At 32.4% G+C, this 25,451-nt stretch overlaps 1 protein-coding gene across 3 annotated transcripts; it reads left to right on the forward strand.

The window, feature by feature from the left end:
* The first annotated feature begins 9,660 nt into the window (after nt 1-9,660).
* Nucleotides 9,661-22,680, forward strand: LOC127721480 (uncharacterized). 3 transcript variants are annotated; one of them, XM_052228226.1, is made up of 3 exons: nt 9,661-9,861; nt 19,778-20,197; nt 21,517-22,680. In XM_052228226.1, exons 1-3 carry the CDS (start codon nt 9,801-9,803, stop codon nt 22,299-22,301), a joined length of 1,266 nt encoding a protein of 421 aa, XP_052084186.1. In that variant the 5' UTR covers nt 9,661-9,800; the 3' UTR covers nt 22,302-22,680. The 3 variants fall into 3 exon arrangements, with proteins under 3 accessions (XP_052084186.1, XP_052084187.1, XP_052084188.1); XM_052228227.1 differs by lacking the exon at nt 9,661-9,861 and adding an exon at nt 15,873-15,969; XM_052228228.1 differs by lacking the exon at nt 9,661-9,861 and adding an exon at nt 18,622-18,660.
* The last annotated feature ends 2,771 nt before the right edge of the window (nt 22,681-25,451 follow it).

Consider the following 25,451-nt stretch of genomic DNA (forward strand, 5'->3'; position numbering starts at 1 on the left):
TATGACGTCTTGCAAGGCTATTTTTAATTTTTTTCTGGGACGCCTTCCTACGACGTCATAACGCTGAAGCCATTTTTTACGTCTGGACTTTGAGAGATAATTTTGGGGGGAACTTTGAGACCCAATTTTGGCATGTAATCTTCATTGCCGGCTAATAAATTTTACATAGTTACAAAGTGTTACCTTTTTTTTCCTTATTGATGTAAAATATTTCCAGAAATATCCAAACGAAATGATAAAATAAGATGCGATTCCATTTGAGGTGGCCAAAAACTTATTTTGTTTTCAAAATGGTTTCCCACAATTTCCAAAATACGTCACTTCCGGAGAGTATAAAATATCAAAGTCGGTAAAATTTGATGGACCCGAATTTCCGGATCGTTCGATTTGTATTATCCGGAAAATCGGGTCTGCCAAAATTTACCGACTTTGATATTTTATACTCTCCGGAAGTGACGTATTTTGGAAATTATGGGAAACCATTTGAAAACAAAATAAATTTTTGCCCACCTCAAATGGAATCGCATCTTATTTTATCATTTCGTTTGGATATTTCTGGAAATATGTTACATCAATAAGCACAAAAAAGGTAACACTTTGTAACTATGTAAAAATTTTTAGCCAAAATTGGGTCTCAAAGTTCCCCCCAAAATTATCTCTCAAAGTCCAGACGTAAAAAATGGCTTCAGCGTTATGACGTCGTAGGAAGGCGTCCCAGAAAAAAAATTAAAATAGCCTTGCAAGACGTCATAATTATTTGGACTAGTCCTAAATATGAACTTAAAACAATCTCTTTCAGACTAGTATTTTAATCACTCTTGTTCAAAGCATGTTCATACTGACATGAAGTGTGACTTACTTATGACTTGTGATCTAAAACATATTGTTGACTTAGCACTCTGCTCTGAAGTAACTTTTATATAAATATAAAAATGCATAATTGTTAAAAAAAATTAAATAGAAGAAGAAAAATATTAGACCCAGTCTTTTTTGTTCTTATCTTTTTTCAAGTTCATGATTAGAACCATGGACTAAAAGTATAAAAAAAAAAAAACACTAAACCAATAAATAAATGCATGGAATCAGTGAGACAAAATTTATTGTTATATTTAGTTTGTTCATAATTTCCTTTTATTTCAAATAATGAAGAATTTACATTCAGAATACTTTCATTATGGTCTCGTTTAAGTTTAAATGAAAAAGGTAGGATCAGGTATCAGTAATGAAAAGGAGTTCCTGTATTTGATCATTTTAATCCTGTCATTATTCATGAATATTTTGGCTACCCCTTGTATGATATAAGTTGAAATTTATTTCTGTGTTGAAATAATTTGTTTACAGCAGTATAAATACTTACCAAAATATAAATATTAAATTAACTCTTGGAATAATAATATTATGGCACATACTGACATAGGGCCTATTTGAGTATTTCACTGAGACTGAGTTCTGAAAAGTGATAAAATGTGTTTCGCCAATTTTTTTGCACATGTCTTTAGTATCAAAATATATTCAATAAAATTATTTTAATAATATCCTCATGTAAATAACAGCATATGGTGCTTAATATAATAATAGTTTGATCATGATAGTGTCAAACAAAGGGACGTAACTCGTAAATTACTATCGGCCCCGCTTCGTCAGAAATATCCACACATCGAAGTGGCACATTTGCGTATTAAGTGGCACAAATTTGTCATATCATAGTCAAAGTTATGTTACATAACATAATTTAAATTCAGCATAGCTTCCCGAGAAGTTAAGAAAGAAAATTACGATTTTAATTTCCAGTGACCGATTTTTTTGGTCAACACCTAGACTTTGAAGACACATTTTGAGAGAAAAAAATAGTTTAATCCATAATTGAGTGGATCGATATATTTCTTATATACTCAAGAATGTTCACTTAAAAGCAAATTAGCTTTAATTCATGCAAAAAATTACAAATTCCAAAAAACGGGCTTCACCTTTTTTGGTAAAAAAATGCCCATATATGGTAATCACATGACTTCCATTGTTGCTTTTTAAAAGAAATGGGATCAAACCGGGGTCAGCTTTCCGACTGTATAATAATCACTTTTTGACGTAACTAATGACGTAACTAATGTACATAGCAAACGTATCGGGACAAGAATAAGAATAAAGATATTTATTGAATCCTACGGAACACCAATACTGTCTTGTTACGCCCATTTTCATTATAGGATGTGCTTTTACCTTTATATGATGTGCACTTGTCATCATATGATGTGCAAACACCTTTATATGGTGTGCAAATATCCTTATATGAAATGCAAATATACTTATATGATGTGCATATATACTTATATGGTGTGCAAATATACTTATATGATGTGCAAATGTACTTATATGATGTGCAAACATTCTTATATGATGTGCAAATGTACTTATATTATGTGCAAAGATCCTTATATGATGTGCAAATATACTTATATGATGTGAACATATCATTATACGATGTGTAGTTTCCCTTATATTATGTGCAAACATCTTTATATGATGTGGTTGTGTCATTATATTATGTGCTTGTAATCTTATATGATGTGGTTTGATTTACTTCATTATATGATGTCGAAACGTCATTATATGATGTGCTTTCATCGTCGTTATGTCAATGAACATGATTACGATTAGAATGATTATACTGTCTACGTCATAACTGATTCCGATCTGCTTCTGCGGAGTAACTATTAATCCGGCTCAAATCTGTAGCTATCGTTTGGAAAATGATTGAGATTTAAAAAAAAAAGATAAACCTTGGCATGTTAGTACCTCGTTTTAAGATGTAAAAAATCACATCTGATATTGTTGGAAAATTGTCAAAATATACATGAATTGCAAAGTTTTGTTTTAATCGACCGGTCTACAATAAATAACATACGGTTAAAGTTATAAAATTTAAGAAATAACTCTTTTATGTCATGCTCTATGCTCACTTTAACAAGGGAAGGCATTATATTTGTCAGTTTCTGTATAACTACCGTTAGCATTTTCTATAAGAAGTTAATACACAAATTTCTAGTATGTTCATTTATGTAAATTTTGCCTTGCTGATCATTTTAGCTGTTCGAGTTTCTTTTTATATATTCTCAAGAAAGACACAAAAGAATGGACAAAAATCGGACTTTGATAGGGTAATGGCTCATATAAGGGATCGGTCATTTGTAACCCCAAAAGGGGAATAGGAAGAAATAAAGTGGCATTTTAATTTTATCATTTTTGGAATGGAAAGGTGGCATTCAATTTTATATAGTTATAGATTTGACGCGGTATAATGTTATGGCGATGTCTTCGTCGTCCGTAGGCATCAATGTTTACGCCTCGTTCCGCTCGCCTCAATTGTTAAAATCAGAATCCTTAGTTTCCACAATTTCTTCTAACAGAGAATTTTTCATCTGAAGCTAATATTGAAAGGAATTATCTAGTATTCACGCTTCATTTAACTTACAAGAACCGATTCGTCATTATATTGAACGTAAAGGGACGTAGTTGTTGTGCTGTTAGATAGCATAAACGCTTTCGACAGCGTATGGCATGATGCTTTGTTTTATGAACTGCGTAAATATGCAGTTACCGGTGATTTATGGCTGCTTATAGATGAAATATACAGTGATATGCGCAGTTCTGTACGATTCAATGGTAGACTATCTCGTTGGTTTGAACTAAAACGCGCGTCTTATCAGTTCTGTTATATTTAGTGTATATATACAATCTTTTATGCGACATTATAGACTCTAAATGAGAATGCGTTCTTCTAGATATCAGTGTAAGCAGCTCTGTTCAAGCCGACGACATTGCGTTACTCTCAACAACAGAAAAAGGAATGCAGCACCTTATTAACATTTGTCAGACTTATAGTGAGAGCTGGGCATTCAAGTTTTCTCCGACTAAAAGCAACGTCTTACATTATTCAAAGAACAAGAGATTTTCAAGCAATCTTACTTTATATGATGACATCATACCACTCGTGACGTCTGCCAAACATGTCGGTATTCTTCTGAACTGTAAATTTAGATCAATGGACCAGACATTGAATGCGTGCAGAGTGCTGAGAGCTACTGCTCTTTTAGTTCTAAATTCTGGAATTCATCCATCAATTTTAAACCCTTTGACGTGTTCTAAGATTATACTTCAAATATGTTACAGCAAAGCTCTATATGGTTGTGAGTTATGGAACAATTTGACTCAAACAGAACTTACGATGTTAGAAAGATCTCACAGATTTGTGTATAAAATTATCCAAGGACTTCCGAAACGAACCCGTTCTGATAAATGTACAAGTCTTCTTGGTTGGTTTTCAGTTGAAAGCATTGCCAACAGATGTAAACTTTTATTGTTTGGTAGACATGTAGATTGAAGTCTTCTGCGTTACCAAAACGAATAATGATAAGCAGACTAATGGAATTCAAACATAAATGCGTTCCAGAACAACTTAGTTTTATACCTGACATCTATAAAGCAGCCGAAAAATATAACATGACAGATTATATTGTGAATTTTGCAAATACTGGTTCTTTCCCATCAAATAAACTGGTCAGTTATTGTAAATCGGAATATAAAAGCAACTGAAGAAACATGGTGGTTATACCGAATTTCAGGCGATAATGACGTTTATATGTTTAGACATATTCATTCTGCAATCAAACCGCATAAAGCATGGACAATTGCTAAACAGTTTCCTGAACTTCTTGTCTCCGCCAAGTATGTTATTGACTTATGTTCTGTAGTACGTTATGAAGATTAACATTTACTTTGTGACAAATGTGGCAAGTTCTTCTTGAATATCGCTGAACACTTACTGGTATTCTGTGATTTTATACAAGACAAACGAGATGATCTATGGCAGGACATTAATTAACGTTAATCCCATTCAATTCAGTGTTTTTATGTACAGTCTTTCAGCACATGAATTCACAACAACAATCCTCTCATGCAATACGTCATATGAATTAGAAAATGACGAATTAACATTCTCTAAGATTTGTGTTCGTCGTGTGGAACAAATCTGCAGAGGTTTCCACAATCGATAGAAGATGTGTCCGTTATCGCTATTATTGACAGTGCTCATGATTTCTTATATTAACTTGAAACAGTAACTTAAATTCTTTGTTTTTAATTTTCTGATTTATATATTTCATGTACACCAAATCTCTATGATAGAGGAAATAAAGTTATATATATAGAAAACAACGAAAAATTATGTGTTATGCATTTCAGAACGGATAAATTCCAAATAAAAAAGAAAATATTCTATGCTTTAAATTATATATAATATTTTTATCGACTAGTATCGAATATCGATGTGTTGAATGGGTGTCTACCAGAATGTCACAATGAAAGCGTCTTCATTTTTTCTTTGAAAAATTAAGGACAAGTTGTTACACATCTTCAAAACGAGTAAAAACAAGATCAGTTTTTTTCGAAAAACATCACCATAATGTCAAATTCCTTTGCAAAAGGAACATTTGAACTATAAAGTAAAGAGTAATGTAAAAAATCATCAAAATAAAGCGGTCGCATGGTGGTCTACCAAAATGTCACAGCATCGCTAATTTGAAGTTCACTAAATATGTACTACAGGCAACGTATGTTTGCGTTATGGTGTTTTTGAAACGTATCTATTTTACTAAGAGAATACATAAAATATGAATTTATTTTTTAGTTCCCTTTGTTGAAATGTGTTCCTCTTTTCAATATAACAATTTTGTTTCAATAAAACCTGATTTGAGAACATTTCAATGTTCGAGACAGCAACTCAACAACAAATATAATACATGTTTACTCCATTCCGGAGACCAAAGAGGAAAATTAAATATTATTGCATCATACTTGTATAACATGAATATCTATTAATAGATTATTGATTAGTTTTTGACTTGTAATGAATTAACGCAAACTTTGGCACAACAGTGTATGTGCCGTACTATTTCAACACTGTTCCAGGTTAGGGAAGGGTTTGGCGCCAGCAAAGTGTTGAACTTCGCCACATTCTGTATGTGCATGTCCCAAGTCAGGAGCCTGTAACTCGTCTGATGTCGTAGTTTCTGTATAACATATTATTTTCCCGTTTATTGTAATGTAATTATATCAGGCCGTTACTTTTCTCGTTTGAATTGTTTAACCCTTTTTTTATTTAGGGGTCTTTTATAGCTTACTGTTCGGTATCGATTTTGCTCATTGTTGAGGGCCGTACGGTGATCTATAATAGTTGTTAAATTCTCTGGTAGAGAATTTTCTCATCGGCAATCATACCACATATTTTTTTCTATTAGTTATATAATTTCCTAGGCCTGGTTTGCGAGCGATCTAGGAAGTGTATCTAAAATAATCACTAGGATGCCAACACCAAGGTTGTAAATTCGATGAACCCCGCTGGAAGCAAGGGCGTTCGACTCCAATCCTTATTAACTACTTCTTTATTGTTCCGCACTCTCTTATTTAAAACAACATATTGTTGTCTTATTCCTTACACTCACTTTATTTGAACTTTGGTGGAGAGTTGTCCCATTGGCAATCATACCACATCTCCTTATTTTTATATTGACTGTTTACTTATTCCGTACTGTGTAATGTATTTGTATGTATTTGTTTTCGATCAATATACTTGTACTCATCATGGGTAAGACACAATACAGAACCGCATCCGAGTATAGCTTATTCAATTCATCTTCAACGCATTCTGAAACAAATACATTTTCCTTTTTGAAAACCAAACAAATGAGTGATGGAAATCTGCTGAGCACCACAAAATGCTTGTGTGGAATTCTTTATAATAATTTTGATTTCAAACAAGAACATTATGGTTTAAAGTCTATTTTTGAGATTAACGGACCGTTTTGGCTGCTGCGGAGCCTACACACTGAATGGATTTCTTTCTTATGTTTTATAGATATTTGCAAAGGAAATTTCAATGTCAAATATAGGTCTCCAGCATATACATATTATTAAAGAGAACGCTATGTTGGAGTTTCTTGTGGATGTACAAATGTTTACTAAAAAATACAAAAAGAGCACCATAGCTAGATAACTTTTCAGAAATGTTGTCTGTTTGATTGATAGAAAATTGCAATACAAAGATCAAATTTATGGGGATCAAAATCAGATACTATAATCTCTTCATTTATTAAAAATACAATTCAAGCTGATAAGAAATACTTTCCAAGAACAAAAGTCCATGCTTTTTATTAGATCTATAATATCGGGAGTATAAAAAAGCGAATTGTTTTTTTGATAATAAAAAAAAAAATGTGTGGACTTTAACGGTGCTCTTTTGTGGACTTAAGAGGAACTTGTTATTGTGGACTTTAACGGTGTTTTCTTGTGGACTTTAGCGGAGGTCATTTTGTGGACTTTAGCGGAAAGTTTGTGGACTTTAGCGGCGTTATGGACTTTAGCGGAAATTTGTTGTGGACTTTAGCGGTGTTGTGGACTTTAGATGAATTGTGGACTTTAACGGTGCCACACCGCATGTTACCCATAATTCCTTGCTATTATTAATTCCATCAACTATTGTTGTATATGTGTTATTAGGTTCGTAAATTGTTTTGTTATAAATTAGGCCGTTAGTTTTCTCAATTGAATTGTTTCATATTTTCTATACGGTACGGGTTTTTCTCATTGTTGAAGGCCGTACGGTTGCCTATAATTGCTTACATCCACTTCATTTGAACTTTGGTGGATAGTTGTCTCATTGGCAATCATACCACATCTCCCTAATTCTATATTAGATATTCATACTATTTGTAACAATTCACTAACATCTGTTCAAAAGTAAAAAGTTTCATGTCATTTTATTTTACCCAAAGGATAATTAACTAATCTGACGTCTTTGTGTAGGAAAACTCTTAATGCATACGAAATATAAATTGATCCGGAGATTTAAATGTGTGTGACCATGTTACAGCTTATCTTATTCGTAACATTTAAAAAATTTCGTTAGCTTTTTGTTTACGCATTGTCCTTATTCACATCGAATACCATTATGCTATATATTTTAATTAAAATTTTCTAAGTGTAAACCTGCACGCAAATCATGTGGTAGAACTTCCTACTTGAAGATTTGGAAAAAAAATCTTTATAGCGATCATTAAATCAAAACATGTCAAACAATGTCAATAAGTATTCATATCACATTATCATGTTCGCGTCCTCAATATATATGCATTTATTTTGTAACTGGATGTTAAACAGCAATACGTCACTTACAAATATGGCAAGTGTTTTATTACAAGTCTGAATGCACTTGATCGAAACCTATCATAGCCATAACAAGTGCTCTACATTTCTACAAAAAGACCCACCAAAATAGTGATCAGGGAATCAATGTTTTTGATTGGATTTTAACGCATTGTACTTTTTTATTAGCCATCAGATTTTTAGTAACCGTTAATTTAATGCACAGCTACTGATATTCATGAGTTGTTAGTTCTAAATTACAAGTTGCTATCTTCTTAACCCTAGGATATAATCATTAATTAATAATACTTAAAATAAAAACGGGAATCACCCATCACCAAAATATAAGAAAGATCTGAACAACAGACCACACAAACCACCCTATGTGTGGCCTATATTAATGCATATATTTTTCGTGTAGAAACATTTCACGATGGTACCGTATAGCGGGTTATTTTCGCAGGTGTAAAATTTCGCGATTTTCATTAAATAAGGTATACGAAATATTTTGGCGGTTCTTATTTTGGCGGATTCAAAACTTTTATCAATACCTTTGCATGTACACTTTGGAATTAGCGGAATTTATTTTGGCGATTTTGTTCTTTCCGCGAAAATAAGCGAAAATTTACACCCCGCGAAAATAACCCGCTATACGGTAATACAATTTAGTAAAAGGAAATGTGGGATAGTCTGTAATGGGACAGCATTTCCTATCAACACAAATAACCAAAGACACGGAGAGGTCAACTTACAGTCGTTTACAATAGGTAAGAGGGGCCTTGTGTTCATAAAACGTTGGAGTACGATTATCGTACTCAGACTCAGGATTTAACCAATCAAAATGCTGGATTTGGTGTTTCGAGAACGAATTCTGTACTCCGAGTACTGATAAAGTTTTATGACCGAGAGCCCTGGTGTCTATACGTTATGTTAAGCTCGAAAAAACATCTAAATCTAGAGTCTTAATTATAATTCAAAATTGCTGTGAATAAATAAAACAGATACTATCGAATGGTGAAGACTTTCTATGTTTCTGGTCCTTTTGTCGATATTTTTGGGACAATAAAAATGTATAAAAAAAATATCAAAGATCTTCTAGCAACCTCATTCCTCAAATAACAATTAACAGTGAGATATAACATAAGACAACCGATGACAAAGCTGCCGACTTTGGACAGGCATGGATTTTGACGAATGTTAAAAGGGTTATGGAGATCTCAACCCTCCCCCTTTTGATATCGATCAGTGGATTCGAAATTATTTCTTGTTCTGAAACGCCCTAGCCATCGCAGTATTTTGTTCTCTTCATACGGCACACGCTGACGCACTGTAACCAGATAACAGTGTCTTTAAACGTTTTATACGTGTTTTCATATATTGTCATGACAAGACGGAGACTAGTGTACTTTATGAAATTTAATATAAGTAAACAAATAAGAATACATGAGACCAACACAGGTAACTAAACAAACAAATAGGTCGGTGATATAAATAAGCACTCTCATTGTGTGTTCGGCTAGTCAAATCTTCATGTTCCAAATTTAAAGATCACTCTGTAAAAGGATTAAAATAGTGTTTATTAACCTAGATGTTAAGTATATACAATGGTCGATCAAATTGCTTCTAAAAAATATGATCATACAGTTCAGTGCAAAAGAGAAAAAGGTAAGATATTTCACTAAATTTAATTTATTTCAAGAGATATATACATGTAAATTTGAACGACAAATATCAAATAATAGTTCATCCGTTACGCTTTAATGTTTTTACCTTTAACATTGTTTATAAACAATCAATCAAAAATACCGTATATGAATTACAATATTTCAGGGTTTGGATGGATCGAGGTTCCTTCATTTCTGTATTCTATATTTTTTAAGGACATTTTTCTCTATTCTTTATACTTTTTACCCATTATTCTCTATTTTTTATGTTTTAGCACCTCATTATTATCTATTCTTTATATTTTTTGTCCTTTATTCTCTATTTTGTAAACCCCCATCCACACCCTCAGATTTCATTTGTATGTCGATACATCATGATATGCATAGAGGATCATGCAATGAATTACTTATTAGAGTCAAACTTATGCTTCATTATATATGACTGTATACTTTATCATTCCGAAATACACCAATTCGTAATGTTTTCAACCAAATGGTTATACTAATGCTTCATTATATATCTATAAACCTACTTTATTCCGTTATACAAGAATTCGTAATGTTTTTACCCAAATGGTGATGCAAAATCTACAAAATATATCCATTAATCTATATTGACCTATAGTTGTTAATTTCTGTGTCATTTGGTCTCTTGTGGAGAGTTGTCTCATTTGCAATCATACCATATCTTTTTATTTTTATATGAAATACGGACTTAGAAAGACAAAACACTTTAAAAATGAAAATTGGAATTGCTGATTAATTATAATTGAAAATAGGTAAAGAAATTTTTAGCATGGCTATAAAATCGATAGTAAAATTGAACACAATTGATTATAATAAGTTCTAACAGGTAACCTTTTGCTATTTGCTGTTGATTTGTAGTGAATATTCATCAAATATTTGCCACTGGACATTGAGCAAAACGTAAATCTGGCAATCATTTAAAAATGACTGGGAAAGTACAAAGTACTCTAACATCAGCAATTTAGGTTTTGTTATTGCATATCAATAATGCATCATAATCGCTTTCTGGTATTTGTTGCATCTTGAAAAAAAATTGTGAAATAGGTGTTTTCATCTTTCGACTGCACAAATAATCGATATAAGAATCGATCGTAATTTTTATCGATCGAATAACATAAACTAGGACTAGGGAGGTCGGTTGTTCTATCCGAGCACTCCGGCTTTCTCCACCTATAAAAACTGACCGCTATTGAATAGCCATTGTGTTGAAATTGGAGTTTAACACCAAAAATCAATCAATCATCTTTCGACCGTACAAGTAATCGAAATCATTATCGGTCGTAATTTTAATCGATTGAATAATACAAACACGTTGCATGTTTACGACTAGAGGCTGCAAAACTGAGGACTGTTCGTCACATTTCCTTATAAGCGGAGTGTTTTTAACCATTAGAGCACACCAATTAGATATAGTAAAGCACACTATTGCCGGATTCAGATTTGCCTTCACATGTATACGGTTAGGGTATTTCTTAGACACCAGATTGGTAGTATGGTACTATCTGTTTAGTAATGGGGTGTCGAACAATAAGCTTATCGGAATATCGGGACGACCTTTAAACATTTTTGCCACTAAAACGTTACGAACATATGCAATTCTTTAATTCAAAATCAACTAGCCTATTTAGTTCTACCGGTGTTTTTTTTTTTCTTATGAAAATTTTCATGTATTTCATCTAACTATTAAAACAAAGTCAGTGGTTGTTATTTCAAACTTTAAATAATCTATTAATATCGATTCCAGATTATCGTAATCCTTTTTTTACGTTAAACAGGAGATTTGTACCAATCGATTAAAGACTCAAGAGCTTGATTTGTTCCTAGGTGTTTTGATTTTTAAAATAATGAGTTATTCAATTTATTGTCGGCAAAAGTTTACCCAGTATCAAAATACGCATAAAAAGTGTTATAAATAGAGATCTTAAGTTTCAAACAAGTCCACAAAAAGTACACGTTATCGAACGTTCAAAAAAGTTTTGAGTATTTTTCCTTCTTTTTTTTTTAGCGGGAAATAGTTCTCTCTAGATTTTTCATACATTTAACACTGACACCTTTTTCCTTTCAAAAACTATGAAAAAATAACAAGGATTTTATAGAGTTTTCAAAAATTACTTTTAAAACTATATGCAATAAAATTCTGAAAAGAAAAGTAGGGGTTAGCGTGCAAAATGTTTATTGGCAGTACATGGATAAAACTAGAGTATTCAGAATATCTGACAAAAAGTCAAAAACAAGAGTAGCGAACATCCTTAATATGTCTTTAGCTAACAGATGCAGATAAGCCATGAAAGACGTCTAGTTCATGATTTTTAACTGTTATTTAATATTTTTGATACCGTTAGATAATTCCTGTTGTATGTGCTTAACACCGATCTGATTTTTGCAGTTGGTTTTTCATTGTTAACTGTCACACCACTGTCCAAAGTTAGGGAAGAATTGAGAGCTTGCAAACAAGTTTGACCCCGGCCGTTTATCTTTTTGTGTGCCTGTCTCATGCCAGTATAATAAAACTAAGCCATTCAAGTATACAAAACATATTCATCTTTTGATCAGTTTAAAGTATCGTATGACTTCAGGGGATCGTTGAGACTTTTGATTACCAATCATACCACGTGTCATTATTTTTGCATTTGAATATATATTGAGGGGTACAATCTCTACAAATATGCTACATGCATATGACAATCCTCTTCGCGTCATGATACATGTCTGACATACCAAAAGTCTTAAAGTAAAGAAAACCGATAAATATTCACATTGAAATGATACTATAAGTCTTTAAAGAGAGCTGATAATAATTTTACATTGAAATGACACAATAAATTTTGGAAAAGAGCTGATCAAATATTTATATCTTGTTTATGTAAACACAATCAAATTTATTTCACGTCAGTGTATTGGATCATTTTATCGCTGGACGTAAATATGTAAATATTATTAAAATACATGCATACGTTCGTTACAAAATTGAACTGCCATCATAAATCAAACAATGTGTTCTCTTTCGAATAAAAAAAAATTTCATATTGTATGGAAAATCTTCATAAGTATGAAAATTTGTATTCATATATATATCTCTGAAAAATATTTGTTATTCATAGATATATGTGTTCCGGACCAGATAAGTATTTGGACCATACGCGTATGGTCATGACCATATGAGTATATACTTATATGGTTCGGGTAATTAACACGATGCATGTTGAAACGTTTAATCCAGCATGTAACTATACAGTAAGACTTTCTACAAGTCTTACTATATAAATCATTGGTTTAGCGTATAATACTGTAATCTAAAGTTTATAAGGTATGACCCTTCGATTTAGACAAGAAAGAGGTTAAAACAATTTATAAATTTTAAACTTTGGGAGAATTTATAAAAAAAAAAAATACAAATATTTGATTTTGAGTTTGTTTAATTATAATTATGCCATGATGCGATAATAATTCTTTTCATAATTAATTAAATAAAATGACGAAGGATAACTCGGTAACTTCAATTCACAAGTTAAAAGTATGATTAACATATTTATATATGGTCGATTTGTCCTGACGCATGAATTTGGAAAACAACTTTAAGAAATATTTAAATCAAATATCAAACAAAAAGTCAACTGTTTTACTAAAGGACGCTTTATTTGACACTATCACCACGACTAGCGAAGGCTCTAATCCAGATTTGTTATTTGCCAATCAATACCAGACAAAAGAGACACGTGACTGGCAAAAATTCAAAAGTATCTATGTTTCATCGTCGAAGACGATAAAAAATAAGTACATTTTTATGAGTTTATATCGAACTATTTTTACACACTCACTATCTAGAAAGATAAAAATTCGATTTACAGAAAGCCTGTATCATAAATGACACATAAAATAAAAATTATTATACATTATTTAAATATGTTCGCTACTATGTTTATCTAATATTTGACAAAAAAATCAAAAAAAAAGATAAGCGAACATCCTGAATGGAAATTTTCAATATGTTTATTATATATGGTCGATTGCACATTTTACAAAATTAAAATGTATTCAGTAACCGCCTAAATGATTTACATGAGGCCACACATTTCGTTTTTGGAAAAGGTATGTTTAATAATATTTTTAACTTGAATTGTTGTTTGAATTTTCTATCTAAAAATACGGACGAAGTGATCACGAGAAATGTTTGACATAATATGCCAATGATAAAGTTTGAATTTCATATGCACATTGTATGTATATAGAAATTTCATGTGTGATTAAGAAATTAAAAATTTAAGACCATTGATATCAAGTTCAATAAAGAACAACAAGTGAAATTGCGAGCTACTGCTCACTGATGATACCCCCAGCCCAAATACTTGACGCTAAACAGGAAGTTGTTGCGTGATGAATCTGAAAACGCATCACACGGTATAGCTGACTTATATAAACACTGAAACCAAATTTCAGAAATCCTTGTAATGTAGTTCCTGAGAAAAATGTGACGAAAATTTTCAACTTGGATGTGTTGTGTAAAATGATGTAAGTGTTCGGTAAACAGGAAGTTGTTGAGTGATCAATCTGAAAACGCATCACACGGTACAACTGACTTATATAAAGCCTGAAACCAAATTTCAGAAATCCTTGTATTGTAGTTCCTGAGAGAGATGTGACGAAAAATTTTCATAGGACGGATGGACGGACTGACGGACTGACGGACTAACAGACAGACTGACGGATGGACGGATGGATGGATGGATGGACGGACGGATGGATGGACGGACAGACAGAGGTAAAACAGTATACCCCAATTTTTTAAAGCGGAGGTATAAAAAATATATTGAAAAAAGTTGTTGTCTCTTCTTTCATCCAAATTGAGCATTCGAACGTTGTGAATGGTCCTTTACTCAGCTAAAATCGAATTACAATCATATTCCTACTTTCTTTACCTATTTTATTGAGATTTGGAATGATGCAGGGGGCCTTCAATTCTCTATTCTTTATTTTAGGCAATTTTCTTTATTCTTTATGTATGGCCCATTTGTCTCTAGTCTTTATCTAAAGTTCCCAAAACAGAATATAATAGAATTTTAAAACCAGATTAAGAACTGTTTTGGAGATCGCTGATTGTCAGTTTTCCTACCGAAGGTCGGTGGTTCTCTCCTGGAACTCCGGCTTCATCTGCCAATAAAAACTGACTGCCACGAAATAGCAAATACAATGTAGTGCTGAAATAGGCGTAAAACATCAACCAATCTATCTATTAAGCAATATGACGGAAGAGCATTAATATATGTAAATGGTATTGTATTCATTCTGAATGTTAGCTCTGGCTGGAATGAATCAAACCTTGGCTGCTGCATTCGGAGTAATCGGATGCCAACCCCTGATAGAACAGTTACGTTATGAGGGCCTCGACGGTTTTACAGTATAACGAATAGAGGGCCCAGATAAAAAAAATAAGTAGGCCTAAAAATAAAGAATAGATAATAATTAGCAAAACAAAATAAACGGAATAGAGAAAAATAACATATTCAAATGTGTATTGCCCTATAAACTTTAAACAATAAGTTTGTGACAAATACAAAATAATTAAGTATACAATATAACAGAAATTCATATATTAACACAATCATTTCACTGCCTTCAGTTCTAATTATAAATGTACATAAAAATTTAAGAATATAAAAATGAAGTTCCCGTAATCGATACCCTCCGTTAACGTAGATCTTCAATCACGTAGAAATCCGTTGGTCTGGCCTAAAATGATTAAATGCAGGATAAATTGTATGTATTTTGGGAAAAAAATACATTATGACTGTTTAGAATTCAAATGATTCAAAAAATACTTCCAATTATTTAAAATAATTAAAAAGAGCGGAAATGTCAGAATATCCGTGACAAAGTGTCATAATGAGATCAGCTTGTTACCACATAGAATATAATAGACAAAAAACGTTCATTAAATCATTGCCAAAATAATCGATGTACTATTGTGGTCTGTTCTAAGGTAAACCAAGTGTATTAAGCCAACCATGAAATAGTTTATTATTATATCTGAATGTATACTTTCTAAACTTGTTTATAAAATGAAGGACTTAACAGCTCAATGAAGGTATGCATAGTTAAACTCATTAATCACCATTCAAAATAGTCTTCTGTGTGTGCCTGTCTGAAGTCAGGAGCCTCCTGTTCAATGATTGTCGTTGGTTTATGTCTGTCATATTTGTTTTTCATAAATTGTTTTGTTATAAATAAATTAGGCCGTTAGTTTTCTCAATTGAATTGTTTCATATTTTTGATGTCGAGGCCTTTTATAGCCGACTATACGGTATTGGTTTTTCTCATTGTCGAAGGTCGTACGATTGCCTATAATTGCTTACATCCACCTCATTTGTCTTATTGGCAATCACACTTATTTTTATTTTGAACTTAAATGAAAGAAAAATGCCTAAATGAGTTAGCTTAGTAAACCTTGACCTAATTTCTTGTATTTATTTCTTTGACAATACCAATCTAAACAGGACCGACTGTATTGTATGAAATGTATTTTGTACCTTACATTTCATATGTGAGGGGATAAAACCCTTTTTTGGCAATGTGGGTTATATGGGGTAAAAAAAAACCGGGATGTTGGACATAGGAGGGTAATAAAAAAAGAGGGATAAAGTTGAGTGAGAAAAGGAAGGAAAAAACGGTTGGGAAAAATATAAAAAGCGGGATTTGGGAAATGAGCATCCCCATGTCACCTCTCACTTGTTTTCGTTGAAATGTGGAAAGGGAGACAATGATTGCTCGCTTATTCGCTTAAACATTGTCTTAGTTTCAACGTACGTTTTTGGAAATGCAATTGAAAAACTTGATTATCACTGACACAGTTCAGTATTTCTCTGAATTTCAACCGCCTATCAAGTGTCTCCGTTTATGATTTATATACTATATACTAGTGGACCCTCTGGACGTCAGACTGAGCATAACCGAGTTTGGAGCTGCTCCCCATCTACTCTCATTGGCGGGTCAAAATGGGAACAGGTCGGAGGAGTTGAATCCCCCTTTTAATGATCCTTTTAATCACATTTATGTCGACCAAAATCTTAAATAGGTTAGAAATCTCCCGTGTCACCCCTTCATATGTGTTCGATAATATGTGGAGAGGAAGACGGTGACTGCTCGATTATTCTCTTGCACATTGCCTTAGTTTCAACTCATGTTCATGAAACTGTCTAACCTTGAGATTGCAACCTGATTATAACGGCAGTCCAGCATTCCTCTGAACTTCGACCGTCTATCACATGTGTCACATACCGGTATATCCTATACTAGTCGACAGAAGAAACGATACAAGGCAATGCATATGTAATGAAATTAGATACACTGTACCAAGATAAATAATTGCCCAATTGGTTTAATATTTACAGAGTGTTATTTTCTTATCAAAACCATTGATTTAAGGCAAATACGCGAATTAATTTTTTTTTTTGGGGGGGGATTTTTGTTATTTCAAAAATCGTATTTTCACCAAAAATTCAAAAATCGATATTAGAACTTAAAACTTTAAACTTGAACATGGTCTGATTAAAATTTTGAATGCCTCTTTGCACATGTGCAGATATTTGAATACTTAATTCTCATCTTCGAAATTAAGTGCCAACTTTTGACATCATTTTCCACCAAAAAAAAATTGGACCCCTGTGTTCAATAACACGGTATTTTCTAACTTCCCAATTTGGTCAGATTCTTTTAATCATATGTATTTGCTTGGCAAATGAATGTTTTTTATTGGATAATTTAACAGTTTTTTCTATTTATCATATTTTATGATAAATTGGAGTTCAAACTTGTGTATCGTTTCTTTTGTTGACTAGTATATTATTGTTTAGATAGACCCTGAGCCTACACATAGATAACCGACCTGGACTAGGGGCTAGACCCCTTATTTATATTTTTAGATCAGCTTGTCTGACTATCGCTGCATATAACTTTAAACACAGGATAATAATATACTCTATATGATAATGGAATATATACTAAAGGATATTCAATTTGATAATTGATTGGTTGATTGATTGATTGATTGATTGATTGATTGATTGATTGATTGATTAGTGTTTAACGCCACTTTCAGCACTATTGCGCTATATTGTGGCGGTCAGTTTTTATTGATGAAGGAAGCCGTAAAGTGGTATTAAACAGCAATCAATCAATCTATTAATATATCTATCATAGAAAACTAAGGTGTTTATGATGTTGTAGTCCTGCTTGTTGACTTATACCCACCTTCTTTAGTAACGTATGAAAGTATTGTTGGAGGGTAATTGTTCATGCATTATCAATAGTTTAAAAGAACTTAGATTTGTCATACGTTCTATTCCTACAAAGTAGTTACACTTTAGTCTAAAAATAGAATAAAGATCAACAAAAACGTGTATAGGTGTTTCCCTAATGTAAGGAACCTAATTTTGACATATACATAGTCATAGTAGTTACACTTTAGTCTAAAAATAGAACAACACGGTGCATACTGAGGTATTTCCCTAATGTAGGTTTTCTATTTAAACTCCCACCTGGAAAATACAGATTTGTCAAATATCATATTGTTATAAAATACAGGTAACAACATTCAAAGTGTTTAAAATAATAATGAAGGAAACTAAGGGTATTAAATATGCACAATGACATTTTATATGCATTTTTAGTGGGTGTACATATGTATTATATACTTAATGCACGATTTTATAAGCTCATTGTCAATCAGAATTTGAATGGATGTATAAGAACTGTTATCTTTTTGAACCACGTTTAAATAGTACGTTAAAAAATTATGTGCATCAACCTTTGTAATTCTCGTACTATTGATCATCTGAGGATCCAGGATTTTTGAAAAGGGGAGGGACACCAAGGCAATGCTAGCTAGCACTCATACCACATATTCTTATATCTAAATGCTAGCTAGGAGTTTGACTTGTAAAAAGTCTATGCACTAACCATACATTTAGCTCCATATGAGGAGGGGCATGGCCCACGGACCCCCAAAATCCGCCGCAGTTGATAGTCATCATTGTGATAAATGCACTAAAATTTGCGTTTTTCTACCAGTCATCATTGGCGTGTTTTTTTTTTCTTATTGTCACCATTCAGAAATTCTACATTCCTCCTCAATTTCGTTGCGTAATATCAGCTTTCTTTAGCTTAGATTACGCCTGGACCAATTAGAATGTCCTAAATATTGATATTCGAATTATGCAACAAAAATCGTTCATATATCTCCAACTTCATTGACTTTTTTTGCCATTCTCCAATCGATATACCAAAAATCTGAATGTTTGATGGAAAAAAAATTGTGAAACTTTCCCCAAATTTCCAATTTTTTTTTAGGAATATTTTATCACTGATAGTAGGATTGAAGTGAACTTTTATCTTCATAATCAGACTTAACTCAGAATAGTTTTATGCCGAGTCATTTTTATTTGGAAAACATAAAATTTAAACATCGGATTTCCCTAAAAGTAAAATTACTGTGTCGACGGCATAACACATTCCCAACGAGCTGGAGCCTAGTTTTATCGATCAAAAATTGTCATGGTTACTCGTTGACTCATGTAGAAACATTACAATTGAAAATTTGTCTAAATGATCCTTGTTTTGTTTTCTTTTGGTTCACCGAAAGAGTAATTACGTTTAATCACAAAGGTTAATGCCAAATAAATTTCTTTGTTCAAAGCATAGATTCACTAGTGCCGCTGCATGGATAGGAGTTTAACGATAAGAGAAGATAATATAAGCTAGGATTGTTACAAAATAACACAAATAAACAATAAAAAATACAAGTTTTTAACATTTGTAATATTGTCAGAAAAATAAAATAAACTACATGTAAGTCGTTTATAGATTTATTTCTTTATAACACATATTTTATATTTCAGACAAAATGGATGTCCATTTCTCACATCATTGCGGAGAAAATATAGATCTTTCTGAGGAAAAACAAAAGGCATCATGGAATCACAAATATTCTGGTGGAATTGCATTCTCTAGTCAGCCATTACGACAAAACACTAAACTTAAACTGGATTTAACTGGAACTGGACATGCCTATGTTGGAATAATAAAACGCGATCCGGCTTCAGTAACAAACATGCGAACAGCATTAGTAAGTGACATCGTTGTTGCAACAGAAGTTAAAGTGCATAAAAGACTAGGTGCCGTTAATATAATTTCCGATACAAAAGACGGAAGGAATTGTATTAGTTTTGAATCTTATAATGGAACAAAGGCCATAGACATTAATAGCGAAGTCTGGTTGTTTTTGTACATTAAATTTGGAGATATGATAGCTGTTCTACGTAAGTATTTTAATTTATAACAGCATTCTCAGCAGGAAAAGATAATATTGTGTTGAGTCAACGTTGACAGAAATTGTTACACACACTATAAAAGTACCTTTGAAAGTTATTATCCTATAGATTTTATTCTTGGTAACTTGTTTTCACGGACAGATTTAACAATTTTCTTTTATGACAGTCCTATTTTTAGTAAATTCATTCATAGAGCTTCGTTCAAGGTAATGGAGTCAATAACAGACTTGGGAAGTTGTTCGGTCGTACCACTGAAACAAGTAACGAAAAGTACAATGGTTTAATTTAGCTTCTCTGAAAACAGATTGGGTACTTTAAACGGTATTTTTAAACGAAGTATATAAATTACTATTTATCTATGACGAGAAACGGACTGAATCACGCAGATAATGAATTATAAATAGTAGTAAATAGTGTAATAAGATATCGCCGGTTAGATCATCTATGTAAAATGTCAGTACGGGTATGAACAGATTAAATGAAAGAATATATATCATTTTACCGTCGTCATTGTATAAGTTTTCTATTCATGTAAATGATTTATATTTTGTAGTCATTGTAGTACGCGATAATTTTGATAGTTTATACCTCCTTTTCGAATTGATTGGATAGTAGCATTCTTCATTTTTAAATCATTCGAGATCAGATGAGAAAAGGGTTTGGCTAACCTGTTTGTTTCTATTGATTTTTTAGAGTGTGGGGTTAATGAAAATAAGAATGAGATAAGAAAAAGGTCTAGCTAGATTGTTCGTTTTTATGGGTTTGTTTTTTGATGTTTTTTTCCTTTGGGCAGTGGGGTTGAATTGACTAAGATTGTTCTCAACTGACTTCAAATGTCTGTTTGTCACATAGCTATGAAAGTCTGGATGGGGTTTACAGAATAGAGGTTTATAGGCCAATACCACAGAATAATTGACCAAAAGATAAAGAATAGAGAAAAATAGGCCAAAAAAATAAAGAATAGGAAATAATGGGGAGTTAAAATATAAAGAATAGAGAAAAATGGCTTAAAAAATTATAGAATACAGAATTGAATGACCCCCCACCCAGACCCTCAGCCATATTTATTTGTAGCTTGTAAATACTGTAATACTGTCGTAAAACTTATAACAATACTGGTATCTCCATTCTCGCGCAACTGAAAGAAAATACTGCTTAATTACACAATTTGAAATGAGTCACATGACTTCTGCGCTTGCGCTTACAATTACAGACTATCAGTATGTTAACTGGTTTGAACCATAGTATGTAAAGTATGTACGTACTTGGATTTTGAAATGACATTACAATGGTATTTTCCATTTTAGACTCAGAAACTATCCAGGACAGATGTTTTCATCATGTGACCGGATGCAACATTCGATGTTTAGACGAGGACAGAAGATCTGTTAAACTTCTAGTGGAAAATCCCGCCGCAGTGTGCTGTCTTAATAAAAAACTGAAACCGGGACATTCTGTAACATTTCAAACAAAAGCAATAACAGAAAACAGAAATAAACCAAGCCGGTGTCATATTAAACTTGGGATTATCAATCTTGATCCGTCCGAATTAAAATCACGTGACCCGGAATCGTTCCTAGTTGACAGTAAAATTGCGTGTCCAACACGCTGGAATATCGTCCAAATATTTTTGAAGGAAAATATTGACGGTGAATTAAAATTATATTTTACACATACCGGTGAATTGTATTTTAGCCATGACTCTGGAATTGAAGGAACACACAAATGCCATTTAAACGATACCTCGTCTGGAATTTCAATTATATTAGACTTATTCCGAGCGGAAGCAAGTGTCTCAGATTACCATCATGAAGAAAGTGGCGAATTTGAAGAAAAAGACTATGATTACGTTCGACCGGAAGTTGAGATATCCGAAACTATCAAAAAGAAACTTCAAATTTCAGACAAACAACATGAAAAAGAACGTTCGTCGCGGGATCGTTTGTCGGAAGACAGTGGTTATCTGGAAATGGAAGATGTGTCTGATAACCACAAAACATTATCCCCTAATTGTAAAATAAGTCCTCGGCTTACAAGGTGTGGCATGTACAGAAAAACCCATTCGTCGTCTAATGTTCAAGAATGTAAATAAAATATTATTTATGTGCAATTTATACAGATATGAGACAACGAACCAAGTCCAGCTTTTTAAAAAAGCTACCTTTTTCGGATCTTTTGAGCCTTGTTTAGTGGTTTAACGAATTTTAAATATTTGTTTAGGCACTATAAATACGTTATATGATCTCAATAGTATGTAGGTTGTTTCATGATTAGATATGTTACAATAGAGTTTTAAAATTCAACAGCATATTTAATGTGATAATGTTAATTATATGGATAAATATCCTATATCATTCACTCTAAACAAGGCTCTCTATTTCATGAATATTAGTTTGATATATTTATTAGCTAAAAACCCCTGTTGATAATTTATTGTTAATCTATTTGTTACAAATAAAAATAAAAAACAACCATTAAAATTTGTCAATTTAGATACGGTGCTGATGTCTGTCAGTGTCGAAAATTAAGTGTCAATATGCCTAAGAATCATGGCAGTGGTGAAAACATGACAAACAAACAAAAAAACACTCAAGTTGACATTAATTTGTGTTTAAATTGTATAATGGTGCACGAATATGACATTCGTTTCCTTTTCCTGCTCTGGTAATGCAAGATATAATTTGGTTGAAATGCACTAGAAATTAACAATTAAGGGGAACTAACTCCGTAATTTGCTATTAATCGAACCAAAAGTTTTCTAGATATTTCTCGAATTACCAGACAAGCAGAAACGAAAGACATACAATTTCTATGTCAGGATGTGGCTAACGTCAAAATAGGATGGTTAGGTCGGTAGGTTTTTTTCGGCCATGTTTTGAAATTTTTCTAAATTGCCTGATTCTTAGAAAGACTGGCACTTAAGAATAAAACAAACAAACAAACAAACAAACACAATATAAAAACAGATCCATATTTTACACTGCGCTTAAAAATACCAAATATTCGTTTTATACTTACAAATGAGCTTGTTGGGGTATTTTTCGTTATCGTTGAAAAACTTTCTAGACATGTGAACTTACTGTAAATCAACTTACATGTGAGAGCGATTTATTTTCGTGACTTTCGAGTGAAGAAAAATATTTTAAAAGCGAATTTAGAAGAGAGAATGGAAACGGGGAATGTGTCAAAGAGAAAACAAGCAGAAAACAGCCCAAGACTATAACAATGGGTCTTCAACGCAGCGAGAAAAAATAGTTGAGAATATGTCAAACTTGGATCTGCTTGATCTTATATGAGTACACGAACATTGTAATAAAATCGCGAATGTAAATTGACGCGAAATCGACTGAAAAGTGCTTAAACACGAAAAAAACTTAGTTTACAGTAATTGTAAGATTGTATATCAAACTTGGCTTTAGAATGCTTGGTTAAGGCGAGGTTTTTAACCTTTAAACGATAAACTATTGAACGTCAAGAAGTATTATATTCTAATTACAAAATGAGACCAGTGAATGAAAATGGAGACGGAATTTTTCAGATGAAATTAAAATATGAATTATTTTAGTCGATATAAAAAAATAGGAATAATTCCTCCGGAAATTGTATTAACAATATCTTTAACAAAAACGTTTTTTTTTTGCTGTGATTTTGTGTCATGGATGGATACCCCATATCCTTTGTTTTTCTATCATATTATATAGCTTTTTTATTTGCTTGGAAGCGGTCCCACATCAAAAGCATGCACCCCCCCCCCCCCCCCCCAAAAAAAAATAAAATAAAAAATAAAAGACTGTCAGACGTCAGAGCAATTTCGGACTAATAATTTTCCTGAATGGTCTTCATTTCTAAATTCTTTCAGTTTAGACCATTTTGGTCCATTCTTTTTACTTTATCCTTTATCTTACATGCCTATTTTCTCTATTCTTTTAAAACTGTGTTCCCCTTCATTCTCTATTCTGTAAACCGAATCCAGATTCCCCTTTATGTCACAGGCAGTTGGGAAATGATAGACTCCCCTTTTTTTCAATAGTTCAAAAAAAAATTGTTTAGTTAGTATTCTGTAACATTTTTACTGTGTTCTTGCTCTTTTCTATACGATGTTAAAATAACAGTAGTTTATAAATTATAGAGGGTCAACATTTATAAACTTTTGTTATTGTAAAATTTAAAATAAAATTCAAACTTAAAAAGAGGATCCATTCCCCAAGCGCCTATGCTTTCTGTGTCTGTCCAAATCAAGAATTTTGTCAGTGGTTGTCTCCCTTTCATCATATGTTTGTATACCTATACTCTATAATGTTGGTCATGTTTAAGTCTAATGAGACGTTAACCTTCGCCATCTATATCTACCAACAAATTTGTTTTACATGCACACGTATAAAAATTGCGGTTTCTATCCAACGCAATCATAGGTTTGAACGTTGTTTTCAATTTAGACTTGTTTATATTTTTTCGTTTGGGCTTGTATTATATTTTCCTTCGGGTTTATATGATCCGTTCAATGACATCCTATTTCGATTCTTTAAAATTCAAGAGTCTATCCTAAATTGAGGTAAATTATATGGCCTTCCAAGTACCGTTTCGATCCCTAACATCACTGAAGAGACATTAATTGTCGAAATCCGGATATGGTGTACAAATTTTTGCACCTCATGTTTGTGGTATACCATCTTTTTCACAAGTTTATTGTTTTCTGTTTGGTATTGAATTAATATTAAGATCCATTTCGTTAGATCTGGTGATCAATCTATTTGGCAATTGCCAATGGCAGTCAGCAGGGTTTTTAAAGAACATCAGTTGTTCGACCTGTTAGTCAAATGCGTTTTGTTAAAATAGACTTTTTCACTTTTTTTGGTCTTTTGGAAATTGTTATAAAATTATATATATATATATATATATATGTTAGGGCTATCAATGTTTGATATTATGGATTTTTTCAACTTCCAATGGCAAATGTTTTAATATGAAAATAAGGAGATGTGGTATGATTGCCAATGATACACCTGTCCACCCAAGTTCAAATGAAGTGGATGTAAATAATTATAGGTTACCGTAACAATATAAGCATGTTATGGGGGAGAATAATTCAAAAATAAACCATTTGGGTAACTTTTGCAAAGAGAGTACACCGGGAATGGCGAGAAATTGAGACTTTCACTAGAAAAAGACGATTTGTAACGACAAATCGAGTGATCAAAACTTGTAATAATACTAAACCGAAATAACGTAGTAGCCAAAAGGA

The sequence above is a fragment of the Mytilus californianus genome, unplaced genomic scaffold (assembly GCF_021869535.1).
Source record: "Mytilus californianus isolate M0D057914Y unplaced genomic scaffold, xbMytCali1.0.p SCAF_12, whole genome shotgun sequence".
Lineage (NCBI taxonomy): Eukaryota > Metazoa > Mollusca > Bivalvia > Mytilida > Mytilidae > Mytilus > Mytilus californianus.

Excerpts from the sequence above, each read along its gene's own strand:
- LOC127721480 (XM_052228226.1), top strand. The coding sequence starts at position 9,801 with ATGGTCGATCAAATTGCTTCTAAAAAATATGATCATACAGTTCAGTGC. Across the intron at positions 9,862-19,777 it reads TCAGTGCAAAAGAGAAAAAG|ACAAAATGGATGTCCATTTC; the intron begins GTAAGATATTTC and ends TTTATATTTCAG. Across the intron at positions 20,198-21,516 it reads AGATATGATAGCTGTTCTAC|ACTCAGAAACTATCCAGGAC; the intron begins GTAAGTATTTTA and ends TTTCCATTTTAG.